This window comes from Lingula anatina, chromosome 4 (assembly GCF_051362555.1).
Source record: "Lingula anatina isolate TDL-2025a chromosome 4, LinAna3.0, whole genome shotgun sequence".
Taxonomy (NCBI): domain Eukaryota; kingdom Metazoa; phylum Brachiopoda; class Lingulata; order Lingulida; family Lingulidae; genus Lingula; species Lingula anatina.
The window spans coordinates 14,232,276-14,248,812 of record NC_141770.1 but is presented as its reverse complement, the minus strand read 5'-3'; the positions used below and the strand labels follow the sequence as shown (position 1 = coordinate 14,248,812).

At 39.2% G+C, this 16,537-nt stretch overlaps 1 protein-coding gene across 1 annotated transcript; it reads right to left on the bottom strand.

Annotated features, from left to right (window-relative positions):
* Positions 1-743: 743 nt before the first annotated feature.
* LOC106161105 (uncharacterized) lies at positions 744-13,164 on the bottom strand. Its single transcript, XM_087011400.1, has 14 exons — positions 12,992-13,164; positions 11,878-11,956; positions 8,950-9,085; positions 8,554-8,702; positions 7,994-8,126; positions 7,490-7,641; positions 6,747-6,776; positions 6,341-6,476; positions 5,957-6,102; positions 4,797-4,817; positions 4,439-4,574; positions 3,910-4,061; positions 2,764-2,784; positions 744-2,178 (listed from the first exon to the last, which is right to left on the bottom strand). The coding sequence occupies exons 2-14, from the start codon at positions 11,954-11,956 to the stop codon at positions 1,328-1,330; spliced, it is 2,142 nt and encodes a 713-aa protein (XP_086867526.1). The 5' UTR covers positions 12,992-13,164; the 3' UTR covers positions 744-1,327.
* Positions 13,165-16,537: the final 3,373 nt, after the last annotated feature.

The window sequence follows — 16,537 nt, the reverse complement described above, 5'->3', positions numbered from 1 at the left end:
CGATGCCTTTGGACACTTTATAATGAGAAACACTTATTCATTGTTAATCATTTTTAACTGCTGTGTTTCAGATTTTGTTAGGCTATCCAACCATAATGGGCAGTTTTTTTTTTTTAATTAAAATTCAGTATGGCCGCGATAAAAGACTCGTGAGAGCCAATGGACGGATGGAAACGCATTAAAAAGGGGCGGGGCAAATTAGTCAATACGGTGTCAACACACCTACACCTATCTGTGTGTGTGTGTGTGTGTGTGAGAGAGAGAGAGAGAGAGAGCTAGAAAGACAGACAGACAGACAGAGAGAGAGAGAGAGACAGCTAGACAGACAGACAGAGAGAGAGACTTGTACTTTAAATACGCTTTAACAAAGGATACACGTGTATTTCATACAGGGAAGGATAATGCTCTCGTCCGTAATCAAAATATACACATCCCTTTCCCTTGTGTAATCAATATCATCTCATGTTTAATCGGCTTCTATCGGGAATTTAAACAAGGTTTATTGTTCTTCAATTTAAATTATTATGGTCTGAATGATTAATACTAGTAGTTTATAATGCAGTTTTGAAGGTGTTTTGTTAATTTTTTTCGTGTTTTTTTTTTTTTTTTTTTTTTTTGTATTATGTACCGTCAGTTGCAAGTGTATTGTAAGTGTCTTCTATGTACTTTGCAGTTGTTGTTTTTTCAGTGTCAAATATTTGCTTTCGACAATAAATTTAAAAAAGAAAATAAATCAACTCATATTGCGCACACCTCCGCTTTATTTTATATTGCACTGACTTGTATTCTTAATTAAAAACAAGATCATAGAATATTAGTCTACTTTATCGGAAATGGGGAAACTATGAAGATATTAAAATATCCGGAGGAGCTACACAGCAAGAAATCACAATTCTGTGCTGGTCTAAACTAAGTGTTTTTATTTCCGATAGTGTATGTTTACATGTGATTCATTATTATGCAGGCCTATAATATTGTAACATATACTTTGCCAGTCCAGAGGACCTGCGATATCAAAATTATTGCAGGTCCTCTGGCATTTCAAGTGGTCATGGCCTGTCGGATAGGCAATTTCCCCATGTCTGCTTCATCACTAGGCGTTACTCTGAATCAAGTTTTTAAAAATAGTTTTTATTGTGTTAGATGTCTCTCTTCTCCGAAGCATTGCGTGAGCTTAAGTTGAGAATGGCTTCCATCTGTCGCAATTTTGGACAAATCTATGTAAATTGCTTTTATAAATTTTCCCGATGTACTTCTGCCAAAAAAAGTTTGATTTTTTATGATTCTTTTCTCTAAAACAATTTACATAGGCCCAACAGCTTGACATTTAAACTTTCGGATTATTCTTGATGAACGAATAGATTTCACGTCCATACTGGTCAATGTAGGACACTTTCACGGCACTCTCCGTCATTTCGAGCCCTACAAATCCGTTGAATCGACTAAACATCGTGCTTTCAACGTTCCACTTCTTCACATCGCTGAGGGCAGTAGGGTTTTGGTTGCGAGTTTTCGATCCCGACCCAGAGATGACGTAATCGACGATCTTGCTCGCTGACTTTTTGTGAAGATGCTCCAAATCGTGGTCATGGCCGCAAATATACAGGGCAACCTTGTATTGTTCCAACAGGGGGCGCACGTTGTCGTACATCCATTGAGTTGAGCTCCTCTTGCCGTGGTCGCCGGATGAAAAGACGGGATGGTGACCCACTACGATTATCCAATCCCCGAGGGATGCCGCCAGTTGGGCTCTGAACCAAGCCATTTGGGTTCGGTCTCCGTCACCGCGGAGAGGATCGGTGTCGATCATGATAAAATGGACCTTCTTCGTCCCCACGTTTTTGTAAAAGGAGTAATACAGGCGCGGCATGAACCATCTTGGTTCTTTCGCAGCAAACATAGTTTGGTATTTGGCGCGCCCGAACAGATGGTCGTGGTTTCCAGCGATGACGTACCACGTCTTCTGGAGGGCCGAATGGGTGTAGATTTTACGCCACGTGTTTTCAAACTGTGGATCGTCTACTCCGGAAACGCCTATCTCGTAGAAGTTGTCCCCCAGGGCCAGCGTGAATTGGGAGCTGTGGTCCTGGGCCCATTTGCCCAACGTAGCGGCCACGAACTCCTGACTGGACCCCGGCTTGCCCCAGTCACCCAGCGCGACGTAAGATAATTGGGCGCCTGGAAAGAGGTGATACCATCTATCAGTTTACTTTGTTTTATCCACTCTCACTTAGAGAAGGTCCCTCTACATTCATCGAAGGAGATCCTTCACACACTAATTAGTGCATAAAAATTTACCAAATATTTATTTTCATTATCATTGACCGAGCTTTTGAGGGTACATGTAGGTTGTGCGAGCAGAAATGAATCTAACTGCTTCTTTTGCAAACTGCAACCAATTTTACATCAATCTTGTTCAGTAAAGCGGAGGAAAACACTTAAGCAACGTTTAGACACAGTCTTGTTCTGTAGCAGAAACGGCAAATCAATCATAAAAAGGTTGAAAAGGTCGCATCCAGCAGTGATTTTTACCAAACATTTTTTGGCGGTAAGTCCGAGTAGAAGACAGTTTGCTTCCACCCACGCGCTAGATAAAAGGCCCCAGTTAAAGCGGTGGGCAAAATGCCAAGTTGGGCGAATTAAATAATGGATAAAATACATTCTACACTGTCCCTAATGTGGCCAAGACTTACGACAGTTAGTTTTTGAACGGATTTTTAACGGTGCTGGATGCGTCCCTGAATTCTCAGTAAACACACGTACCCGTGAATGGAGCTGAGGTACCTGAAAAATAAAACATGAAGAACATCAGCAGGTAAATTAAATGATTTAGATGGGGTTGTACTTTGCTTTTGTTTTTGGTTCACATATTTATCTTACATCTAGAATAAAGAAAACTAAGTCATTTCGTTTGAAATCATGTTCATCTTTCATCTAATGATTTATTCACGACAAAATTTAAAATGTGCTGCAAACAGATATATTTCATTAAATAGTATTTTAATCTACGCGAATGACATAGAAGGACGTTAACACCTGGTTAACTATCCCAAGACACGCTTAACAAATAGCGCATGGACACAGGGTAAAAAAAAGCAAAAAAAAGCAGAGTAGGCAGCATTTAGCACTCGGGTTCTGCCCCAAAGCTTTAACAGTCGTCGGTTTCACAAATAAACTTGTAAAACTTTTTGAAAAAATACGTGATACCATTTGAAACTATATTGAATCAGTGTAAATCGATAGTAGTATTGATCTACTTAAAAGAAAAATATTGCACCTGACTGATCGATTAATATGGGTTTATCCTGGAGTGAAAGAGAACAATTTAAGCAAAGTTCTTAAAGTGAAGACCAACTTTTGGCCATAGATTATTTTGTGAAACCGATTTCTATTGGTTAGAAGCACTTTTGGGCACACATTATTTTGTGAACCCGATTTTCATTGGTTAGAGCACTTTTGGTCATAAATTATCTTGTGAAACCGATTTCTATTGGTTAGAGGACTTTCCCCCCAACTTCCTGGGTTCTAATGATGCCCCTCCTCTTTCCTCTACACGTAACGACCCCACTTTCTCATGCCCGTCCAATAATCCCAAAAGGTCAGTGCGCTCACTGCAACGATTGCAAGAAGTCATTACTACTGGTATCATGAAGGCGCAGTAAAAACGTTTTGGCGATACCTCATATAGACTCTGAGCGCACGCTCGAAGTACTCTGGGAGTTGCCGTTGCCATACCTGAAAATCTTACATAATTATAGCGGTGTTCACAGACCTATGGTATACCGGGTAGACCTTGGCTAGCATGTAGTAATATGCCACTGGTGCGATAGCAGCCCCGATAATAATAAAAAGACACGATTGTAACTACCGAAGCCACCGTTTCCTAAACCGATGCCCAATAAAACTCACTAGTGCTAGTTGCATCGACTTTGTATTTGTAAACCACATTTCTCCAATCTCCTCCGCAAACTTCTGAACGCTCCCCTGGGCATTCCACAAAACATTCCGAGTCAGAAGTTTTGCCATATGTCCCATAAGAATTGCCACAACGACAAGCGAATCTAGCAAACAGAATGTCGAACTGATAAGAATAAGAACTTCCGTTTTAATGTTGAACATAGTTTTGTTTTAACGGAACGGTCTCTATTCCTTGATAAAACACTCTACCATGGAGTTTCAATAAGTCTATTGTATTTTTTTTATATCACTAAAAATATCTGGGAATCGCAAAAAAAAAAAAAAAATTAAATAACTATAAGAATATTGTTTTTATTTTAATCACCTTTTTTAATAGACCATTTTTCTTCGAAAGAAAACTCATTTTGTAATCCAATGGGTTTAAAACCACTCAGGTATATCATAAGTCACGTGGCAATCAATTATACAGGAAAAATGCAACTAAAACAAAAACCGTGCCTTTAAGGGAAGTTACACTCACCCACTCTGGATGCCAAAATACTGATAACCCTTACAATGGTCATAACACATTTGTAGGTCCATATTTCTGCTGTCCTCCAGTTTATCACTACTAGGAATGTCTCTTGGATACTTATCCTTATAACAGCCCTTGTATTCTACGCGGGAAATTGGTTCAAATATAAGATTATAACTATTGTTTGAATTTGTTTGATTATGTATTATAAAACGTGTTATAAGATAAGGAATTTCATATAGAAACATTTTTTATTTTCAAAATAGGCGAAGCTGTCTGATTAAGATTTATGACTGAAAGTCAAGTGAATCAAAATAATAGGAATTCGTGGACTATAAATAATGATTTTTATACAACGACTTACCCGTGTTTTGAGAAACTGTAGCTAGAAAATATAAAAGTACAAAATAGAGGTGACATCAAAGAAGTTATCATTTAAAAGCTAAAATCACCTTAGAACTCAGTCAGTGCTTTACGCATTTTTAAAAATACATATGGATACGTGAGTGCACTGGCATGGCATGAATGAAAACGTGTCACAAAAGTTTACCGGCAATATGTTTATGACGTTGTGTGTCAGTTTGTTCACCGTGTTCAATATATTCCTACTTTGTCTTAGAGGCAATTCAGAACGAGAAGAGCCGAGTGCTAGCTAGGCCACGACCTCAGTATGGCGGACCTAGATGTAAAGAAGACTGCTTAATCCTGTAATGGTATCTCCGCCTCTCACAATGCTCCCCACGCGTCGTCCCTCGACCGGTTGAATTGAGCCGAGATTTAATTACTGGACGACGCGTGGGGAGGCGTGTGAGAGGCGGAGAGACCATTACAGGATTAAGCGGTCTTCTTTTCTGCTAGGTCCGCCATATTTAGGTCGTGGCCTAGCTAGCATTCGGCTCTGCTCATTCTGAATGGCCTCTAAAGCAAACTTATATTTCGTGATATTTTTCCAAATGTTTTGTCTCTCATGTCTGGATTATTTTTTCGCACTGAAATTCTGTTTAGTTTTCGTCACACCCCTTGATAGGATAGTTAAGCACACTGGTTTAAGCGGCCATTATTCATATCTGTTACAGCGTTTTGAAAACTCTCAATTCCAGTCTCCATGTGAAAAGGAAATACCATTAGGAAAAAAACAATTTTGTTGAGTTATTTATCAATGGAAGCAAAATTAGTGTTTTGAAAGATACAGGATCATATGTTACAATTGTGAATACCGAACTATTACGAAAACACTCCCAGCTCCTTATTCCCTCATGGCTGTCAATTACTAACATTACATGCAGAAAAATGAAACAGTTCTAACATGAAGGACCTTGGTACATATAGGTGAAATCTATCGGCTTTGTATTCAGAGAACGTGGAAAAAGTAGCAACAGCGACTCGGCACGATAACTGCAGTTCGCATTTGGTATCTACAACATACATGTACATCTAGCCAAAGATCTACAGCTTCTACTAACGGGAATAAGGCTACCGATGCAGCACACCATCATCAAATACATTTTTAAAAGGCATACATACTGGACGGGCGGGACTTGATTTCGTAGACCACATTTCTCCAATCTCCCCCACAAATCTCTGAACCTTCCCCGGGGCAACTCATGTCGCACTCGGAGTCGGACGTTTTGCCGTATGTCCCATAGGAGTTGCCACAACGACAAGCGTACCTAGGTAAAAAGAGAGTGTATCTTAAACTAATTATAAATTTTCAACAAATTTACTACGTCAAAGAAATTGTGAAGAGATAAAAGTTTTCAAAAAAAAAAAAAAAAAAAAAAAAGAAAAAAAAAGAAAAAGAAGAAGGTAAATCTCAATGCCTAAACCATTTTAATTTGTCCGCCTCCTATTTAGAAACATTCCTTAAAAGATGATAAAATACTTAATAAGAAAAATCACAAAGCGTACCCCTTCTGGATTCCAAAATAGCGAAAACCTTTACAATGGTAGAGGCACTTCTGTATGTCCATTCCACTGGTGTCCTCCAGCTTGTCATCACTGGGGATATCCCTGGGGTACTGGTCCTTATAACAACCTTTGTATTCTGTACATACATATACTGAATGTAATTATCTACATGTACATATAATAAGCGCCGTTTAGAAGAATACCGATCATCTAAAGAACTTTAAAATGCTCGACCGCATTAGCATTTTTGTATTGAAAATCACATGGCTGTTAGGCCCAAACATGTTATTCGGTCAAATCCTAGGGCACGTTCACAACAAGTGAATTGTGGATTAACAGATGCTCTCTTATATACGTGTACAGAAAATATCATATAGTGGTATAACGTTATTTAAAACGCACGTACCTGTATATGCGGTTGCCTTAATAAAGACAGCTGTAATATTTAAAAAAAAATGAAGATATAGACGTGAAGTGGTGATGATAATCGATACATTTGTTTAAGATATCAAATAATAAATATTCATAAGTAATATAACGTTAGATGTTTAATATAAGGCAGAAAGTCTGTGCATCAGGCTGATAATGACACGATTTTTATGAAACATAATTATGAAAAATAAAAACATTTAGTCACTTGCGCTTCAATAACAGTGGTTCATCATTATTGTAGTTATAAACAACAGGTTAACACATTTTTATTTAAACAAAAACTGGAACATATGGCTAAAATGGCTAAATAAGCAGAGTTGGCCACGAGTTGAAGTTTCAAGAGCCTACGGGGGGGGGGTTGACCCAGGGGTCTGGTTTGGAAGTGAAGAAATAGCACGTTTGCTAGCTTTGAGCGAATCATACGGCAGCCGGGCTGTATCCTTCCTAGGGAGGCAAGAGCGACAACTTACACTTTGCGACAGGGGCAAAATGACCAGGGCCCGTATCTCGAAAGCATCGCGTACTGCGAAGAGCGATATCACATAGAGGCTACAATGTATTATATGGGGCGAGTATGGGCGAGTTATGGAATCGAGACGGTTGCGCACGGTCGCAATGCGCGATGCTTTCGAGATACGGGCCCCAGGCTTCTTTTGAATGATGTATATGCAACCTACTTGGTTGCAAATCTCTTAATGAATTATTATATTTTTATACCGTTGGCGTATTTTGGCTTGATTTCATACACGCCGTTTCTCCAGTTGCCTCCACAGATCTGAGAACTGTTCCCGGCACAAGAGTGGTCGCACTCAGATTCCGAGGAGGCTTTGCCGTAATACCCGTAGGAGTTGCCGCAGCGACACTCCTCTCTGAAATATTTAAGGTCAAAAAGCCAGAATGTGAATGGGCAAAATGAGATGTCGATTTCCATTGAACCTATTATCTATGTATGGAGATATTGAGGCGTTTTTGATATGTTAGGCAAAGTGGAATAGATGGTTGTCAGAAAAATAAATAAATAGATTCAGCATAAGGCTTGATACTTTAATTTCCTTCTTATTCCTACTGAAATTACAATTTAAGACGCATTAAGAACGCGCATTTATATATGTGACGTATACTTAATCGAAGTCTTATTATTGTTAGTTTATCTTGTTTTGTATTGTTCAAATTTTATTCAAAGTTCAACAAAGCAGTCAGGTAAGGCTATATATATCTTACCCATCTTGGAGTCCAAAATATCTGTAACCTCTACAATGATCTAAACATTTCTGCACGTACATCTTGCTGCTTTCCAGCTTACCGCTACTAGGAATATCGCGTGGATATTGGTCCTTGTAACAACCAATATATTCTGCGGAGAAAAAGTATTTCTACTGTTAATTGAATTTTATTCAATAAAAAAAGCTTAAGTTTGTTAATGGTAATATTTTCAGATGAGAAACAAAATCCATGGGATGATAATATTCGTAAAAATAGACTTGATCTTATCAGCTATTAATGTGTAACTTTCAATTAGGCGTTTAATGACAAAACAAAAATTAAGAGAGATCGTTGGTCAATATTTGTATAAAATTGATATTCTGTTTCATAGTTTTGTCGCAAAGTTTGCATAGCTTTTCCTTTTAACATCTTTCTCAATTTTTTATTAAGAATGTCCAATGCACAATTCAAAAGTGTACAAGTAATTTCACACACACGCACGCACGATCGCACGCACGTACACACACACACACACACACACACACACACAGGCAGGCACACCCGCGCTCCTGTTGTACCTTCTTTCAAGTCTCGTGGGGTCTCGTAGACAGCATTTCTCCAATCTCCACCGCAATTCTCCTTGCTGTCACCAGGGCAGGTCATGTCACACTCGCTCTCGTCTGCTTTGCCATGGTAACCGTACGAGGTACCACATCGGCACTGATAACTGAAATCATTGGTTTTAGATTGTGGTGGTGTCTGTGATTTAAAGATTTTAAATGTATAGTCGGTTTTTTATAAAGTATTTTAGATAAGACATCAAGAATGGTCGTTCTAAGTTTCAGACTGGCGCGCGCACGCACTCGCGCGCACATATATGCACATACAAAACGCGCGCCTCCCCCCCCCCCTCCCCCCCCCCCCCCCCCCACACACACACACACACACAATCATTCATTTAAGAAGATACCTACCCAGCCTGTATTCCGAAGTACTGGAAATTTCTGCAAAAATAAAAGCATCTCTCCACTGTCATGGCATCCGAGTCCGTCAGTTTGTCTGTGCTGGGAATATCTCGGGGTCGGGAATCCTTGTAGCACCCAACATACCCTGGAGGAATTGAAATCAATAAAAAATATATCAGTCTATATCCAGAGAATTTAACATTGCAAGCGCATTAGCTTGATTGGTGGTTAGATTTTTTAAGCAATTTTTTTTTGTTCATTTTGTCTTGTGACACTGATTTTGACGCATCTGTAAAGAAGTACGGAGATTACTGAGGTAGTTAAGCAGCACTTACGTTTAATTTGGTAAAAGAGAAAAATTATACCTTTAGCTGCTGCTGCTACTACTACTACTACTACTACTACTACTATTATTATTATTATTATTATTATTATTATTATCTTGATTTTCATTTATTTGTTTGATTTTATTTAAATTTAAAAAGTTCACAGTAAATTATATTCAGCAGGTAGTTTGATTAAAAAAGATTAAAAAATCATTCCTTTCACACGTATTTATTACCTCTCCCTATATGAAAAAAAAAACAGAAACGTGCTAGTGATAATTATCTCTCCACACTAAGTACAAAACCTCATTCTTCAGTCACTGCTCAGTGTCGTCTCAGTACCATGGTCATGTGACATCAACTAGGTAACGGCCTTTACATATACAGGAATGCCAAAGAACCACAGCAGTTAACACTTTTTGCATAAATCACATACTTAACTTTGACACGCTTTAGGAGCCCAGGGATAAATTAAAAGTCGTTACACTAACCACTCATGTAAACATTTGTTAAATTACAATTCAGACACATTAACGAGCTAAATGTGTTAATTTTGTGAATTTGAGACTAGATTTAAACGCCCATCGTCGTTTCGCATTACAGGGAAGAGTTTAGTTGGGGCTGGGATACCTCCCAGAACTGTGTGATGGATGCTGGACGAGACCGTTAATTACGTAAAAAGAAACGTTTGGACAGATATTCATTGAGAGCTTCCTGGAAAGGATAAGTGCTCACCCAAAGACAAAGTTATAACTTCGGTTACTGCAAATAATTTAAGAAATTTGAGCCATCCGGGACCAGGTTTCTTCAGATAGTGCTCCAGTCAAAAAGAGATCACCATGACAAGAGGTGCAAGTCGGACGGAAATCTATCTAGTAGACGACGACGAGGAATCGGAAATCAACCCTTTGTTAGAGTTTTGCTGCGAAAAACTTACGGGAAGTTGCCTTCTGAGTTGTTGTGTGCTCGGGGCCCTAGGATGCGTCTTCGTGTTGGCGTCCATTGCCGTGCCCTACGCGGTGAATCTGTTCATCGTGTGGGTTGCCTTCTGGTTTGTTCACAAAGGCTGGACTGTGTTCCAGTTGTTCCTCTTTGCCTTCATACTCACCATTGTTGAAATGATGGCTCTGTTGTGTTTTCGAATATACAGCCACGTTGGTAAGAAGCGAGAGGCGAGAAAGAAGGGACAGCGTGACGAAGAGGCACTTGATGGCATCCCCTATACTTGAAAACGCTGGCGATTTTCCTCGACTGCGACTATCAGTCTGACTTGTTCGTGGAATGATGTAGAACATTATGCTGTTAGTTTTCGTTTTTATGTTGCCCCAAAAGCTAATTAAAACATGTGAAATAGCAACTAACAGTTTTATTTCAACCATACAAGTTAAGTGGTACTAATTAAACCACACTTGAAAACGGGTAGCGTTTCCTCGGCCAACTTTCATGTGACTATGCAGCCTATTTTAAATGGATTCTTTCAAAGCATCTCTGTGGGAATATTGCTATGCCGTTCTAAAAAGCTGTACTGCTGACAATGCACTGTGGTCTAAAATACGAGAAAATGAGACGTAACGTATTCTTCATACTTAAAAAGGGGAGAAGCTTCCTCCACAAACTTCTCGAGGTGTTTTAGGATTTAAACTGTGATTTAAATTTATTATTATCAATAATTCAACTGATTGTTTTTCAGCTACTCCAATCCCTAGATGCTTAGCTAGTCATTTTCATGAAAGAAAATGTCGATAGCCGACGTTTTAGTTTCGTTATTTTGAGACGCTTTATCAACCAAGCGGAATGAACATTTTTTACCACAAGGATTGCGGAGTTCATTTTCGCAGTGAGAAAATTAGTAGCGCTAATAACCGCAAAGTGATCCAGTGACATATCTCATGTAGGTTTTCTTATTATGTGACACCGAAGCTACTGAAACTGAGACAATGTGCGTATGAGCAATAAAATTAGTGACAATACAAAAGACATTAATGTTACCGGATACTTTTGTTTATTGGCAGCCGCAGTTAGGTGTGCCTACACAGAAAACGTCCCTTACAATAACATGTAAATGTACGCTCTCTCTCTCTCTCTCTCTCTCTCTCATTTTACTTCTTGGTACAACCTGTTCATAATTGTGTGTGTGTTTTTTTCCTGTTAAGTAAAACAAAATGGTGTTGTTTTTAAAAATGTTTATAATACACGTTTGGTTATAATCATTTGGTTTACAGTAAGTGCTTCGTTGAATGACATACCTACAGATCAATGACCATTCTCATAACCCTATCGCACTAGCTGCATCGATCTCACTCCCCGGGGATTCTCGCTAAATTGCATTCAGTATAAGCGGCTAAATTGTCTGGCACGCCCCTTTGTAACTTAAAAGCTGTAAGGGGGTAATTAAATATGGCGCGCGCTCGGCTGACTGCAATTTAACGTGAACCCCCAAGGAGTTAGGTCGATCAAAATATAAATCTCTGGATCGATCTAAATCTCTGGGAATGCACCCTTAAAGTGCATGGGCCTTAGCGAGAAGTCCCGCTGACAGAGATCGATCCTGCTAGTACGATAAAGTTATGGGAATGCAGTGAGACTTTACAGCAACGGTTTAACATCTTACTTTGGGCGTCTGCTTCCGAGATGTGACCCCAGAGGACGGTCATCAACAGGGCATGTGCGCATGCGTGGAAGACGGCCATCTGGAGTGTGATAAACGCAAAGTTAGAGTTAAAAACAGTGGTGGTGGTACATGTAGGTGTATCATATCATGTATCAACCTGATAAAATAAATCCTCCACATATACGTTAAGAGCTTCCAGCTGAGGTAGAATGGCATTACTTTTAATTTTTGTTTCAGACTTCAGATAGAGGGCGATTTTAATAAGGTCACTTATTTTACCTTATTTAGGGTCTGAAAGCATAAACAAAAAAGTTTTTATAAATAAACAGTTCGGTCTGTACAGTTCGGTCTGTTAGCAGGTTGAATAAAATTGCCAAGTTTCACACTATCTTCCCTTATTCGGTTCTCCTAAGCAGACGGTTTTTCTTATGTTCGAAATTTCTGCGACTTCTGTGCATTTTCCTGTAAAATATCTACATTTGCCAAGTTTTAAACCCGTACCAAAGACAAAGTTCCAAACTGTTGTTAATTCTGACTGGACAGATTGCTTCAGATTCGCCTTCTTTGTGTTCTCGATTTACGTAATACTATTCAATTAGGGGATGGAGAATGGAAAATGATCTTAGCTACAGGTGGATGAAACTGTGAATGTATGTAATTTTTACATGGGAGGTGATCAGCCCTTTATTATTTATCCCCTGCTCTTGCGGGAGAAGTTTTTTTTAATTCCATATTCACAATATCTATGTGTACCTTTTAAACCACTGCCTGTATTCAGAAAACAAAATGAAATAAAGAATTTGGAAAAAATCAATCAAGAAAAAACAAGAAATTCTTTCTAGACATACGAATCAGAGGCATCGGTTCTGATTTGAGCAGAAACTGATAATGCCTTGCCTCTTCAGTCAAGTTCGTTAAAAGTAAAAGAATAAGTGCATACAACATTTACGAACCATTCAATCACTCTGCATACCGCAAGGGTCAACGTACATACAGTATCCAAAGACAAATGTATCATCATATGGTCGGCATTTTCTTTGTTCTGTTGCTCAAACAAATTGACCAAATGAGTATTCCGCGTCTAAATTAATCAATTAAAACTTAACATACTCACCGTCACAGCCTCAAAGCCACACTGCTAAGTCAAGGATATAGTGTCCCCCTGATAAAAGGACAAGTCTGATCCTTCTCAGTTGTTGAAATCCTTACTGCCGTTGAACTCTTACAATCGGCGTTGCGTTCTTTTGTCGGATATCTGGCTGCCTGATAGAAACAATCTTTCATTGGAGCCAATCGGTCAAAGGGGTCTGTGCTCACTGTTTTAGCTTCTGTATCCTGACATGTGCTTCTTACCGGCGTTTTGTTATGCTTAGGCTGTTTTTGATGAGCGCGTAAATACATCAATTTGTAGTATTATTAAGATCCTGTTTGCTTTGGACATGTATGTGAGAACCACCGGCTGCGGCTCGTCTTACCGGTATCAAGCCTCGTGACTACGCTGACATGATGCCTACGATCCACCCAAGCATTTGCTGCGTGCGTATAGACGTATTAAATAGAATGGAGATTTTTTTTTTGTTTGCGTGGGAGTACATCGTCTGCTGGCCATTTTAGCAACGCAAAAAGTGAGGCTAAATACTTACAGTTTATATAATAGAATATGTCCACATAAAATAGCGCAATATATTTTTATTTCCAGTATAAAGTAATCAATGTCCGAGCGGACCTGTAGACTGCAAGTTGCTGTCCCCTATGGAATTGTAGTCCAAGACCACGTTCAGATTCAAACATCGCACCAGCTGGGTCAGTTCAAAGTTAACTCTGCAGGGGATTCTCGTTAAAGTGCAATCAGTGAGATCAGCTAAATTGTCTGACCCCCCCCCCCCCGAGCAGCTTACTGGAGATTTGGCTTCTTTACCCCCTACCTGCTCAAGGAGGCGTGTCAGATGATTAAGCTGATACAACTGATTGCACTTTGAGAGAGTCACCTGCAGAGTTGTACCGGCCGAGCTGGTACGGTGTCTGAATCTGAATGTGCCCAAACACACCTCTTTAAACATATATATATATATATATATATATATATATATATATATATATATATATATATATATATATATATACAGGGGCGGATCGAGGATTATTTGAAGGGAAGTCCGCGGATGCGAAGCCGACCCCCCCCCCCCCCAATCGAACGCTACTCCCTTTTCTCCCCCCCCCCCCTCTTAATCCGCCACCGGACAGGACCAACTTCTTTCTAAAAAATCACTCAATAGCTATGAAAATTAATCCCGAGGATTAAAACTGATAAAGAATGCATGTCACCTTACATCCGTTATGCTAACCTTCGTCACAAAATATATTAATTGCAATAAAAATACTGCAGTTACTTTAAAACGTTATTTCTGCGTTTTTTTGAGTCAATTATGATAAAGTACTCATTCATACCACTTCCTGTTAAAGACATTATCCCGTATATATATATATAGCTTATCATTTAGGTTTCTATTCGAGTTTGCTTTAAAATCGAGGGTAAATCGTGACTTTTATCGAATTGATTTTCATTTGTCATTTGACGATGCCTTTTTGAACTTATCTTCCTTAGGCCTACCCAACTACCAGACTCGGCACCGAATGATCCAGAATTCACCGGTAGATCAGACCACACTACCCGTTTTCAAGGTGTGTATCAGATCGCATTACACAGTATCATACCCTGAACAAATTTTGAGTGGTGATGCAATGCTTTTCAACCCCGCTGAGAATCGTCACTATCACATCGCGTACTAGGCAAGAGCGGTTTCGCGTCTGATACTATGTAATGCGATCTGATACACACCTTGAAAACGGGTAGTGTGGTCCGATTTACCGGTGAATTCTGGATCATTCGGTGCCGAGTCTGGTAGTTGGGTAGGCCTGTTCCTGATTTTAACTAAAGGTTTGTCTTGGCAAAAATAGTACTCTCTGACAACAGTATTAGCATGCATGTAGCGAGATATAGTAACCATTGAAGCAACAATTATATTCGAATTCAGTAGGTAGCACTGCGGGATTATTGGATCCTATTTTACTATGTCGAGGAGTGACAAACACAGGCCTACCCAACTACCAGACTCGGCACCGAATGATCCAGAATTCACCGGTTAATCGGTATCGGTATGATACTGTGTAATGCGATCTGATACATACCTTGAAAACGGGTAGTGTGGTCTGATCTACCGGTGAATTCTGGATCATTCGGTGCTGAGTCTGGTAGTTGGGTAGGCCTGAAACAGTGATAATCCAATGCCCAAAGACAGTAAAACCATTCCTACATGTAAGTTACAACGTCGGAGACTGGGTTGTCGCAGTTTTAACGATAAAGACTGGTACATTGGAGAAATAACAGAAATTGACTAGAATGGTTTTACCGTGCTTTTTAAACAAAATGTGGCAAGTGCAATAATATGTTCAAGTGGCCAATGACAAGAGACGAATTATGAGCAAGATGGCAGTGAAACTGCTATATTGTCGCAATATTCCCGTATCTTCATAATTGTGGCCCATCAGCCTGCAAGTAACTCTACGAGGTCCAATTTAAAAAGCCACCAAACGTATCAAAATAAGGACGTAGCAAACGAGTTCAATATTTAATATTCAATAAACAAGTGAAATATTATCACGAGTTTCATCTCTCGCTACATCAACACAGACGACCTTGAGATTACCTACACCAGTCATATATATCCACGAAACGGGCCGATTTCATCTTTCAATGGCCTTTTTCTGCGACCATTGCTTATTCAGCCTACAAATCTCATCTTTTCTGTTTGCTTAGAATCAACTGTTCCCACTCGTTACTCGCAATACAAACCGAAAAATCACCATTGGATGGTATTAATTAATTATTAATTAGACGATATTTATTAATCAGCAATTTAAGCATTTGACAATAATCAATAAATCGGATGGCTCCACAGTTTTGGTTAAACTCTGTAAATTCTGCATTTGATTTTTATAATGTTTAAATATAAATAAAGTTTAAATCTTTCTAGTGTCATCTTGTCAGTTTTGTATTCGTTGCTGGCAAACGTATACGTAGGTCTACCCCCCCACACACACACACATACACACACACACACACACACACACACTCTGATTGAAACGAGACAGAAGGATACTTTTTTATCCCTGGACCTTCACGTTGTAGTAAAATTATCTTTATATTACGTTTTAAAATGTTTCGTTTTTGTGCCCCATCCACCCCACCATAGCAAATTCATCAGCATGCCAGTGTCACGTCTGCTACAAATGCCACTGAAGCAATGTATAAAGTGGACGGTGTACATGTGTGAGAAGTAAAATGGTTTATAAACCCGATGCTATTTACACATTAATATGGTGGTATCGATTCAAATGACTTTGCGAACAAGTAAATACTAGAAACACAAAATAAAGGGCCGAAAAGAAGAATGCTGGTTAATCTTGACATTTTATAGCTTTTTTAGATAACTGCCAGTATTTTTTTTATGAGAAAAAAGGGAGCTCCCCCACGGTTTTGACCTCGTGATACTGGCCTCTACTATTTGTGGACGACCTTGCAGGCATAACAAAGCCTCTTTTACATCTAATTTTGTCTTTCAACTAAAATATAGCATGATGGCTACATAGTTGATATTCG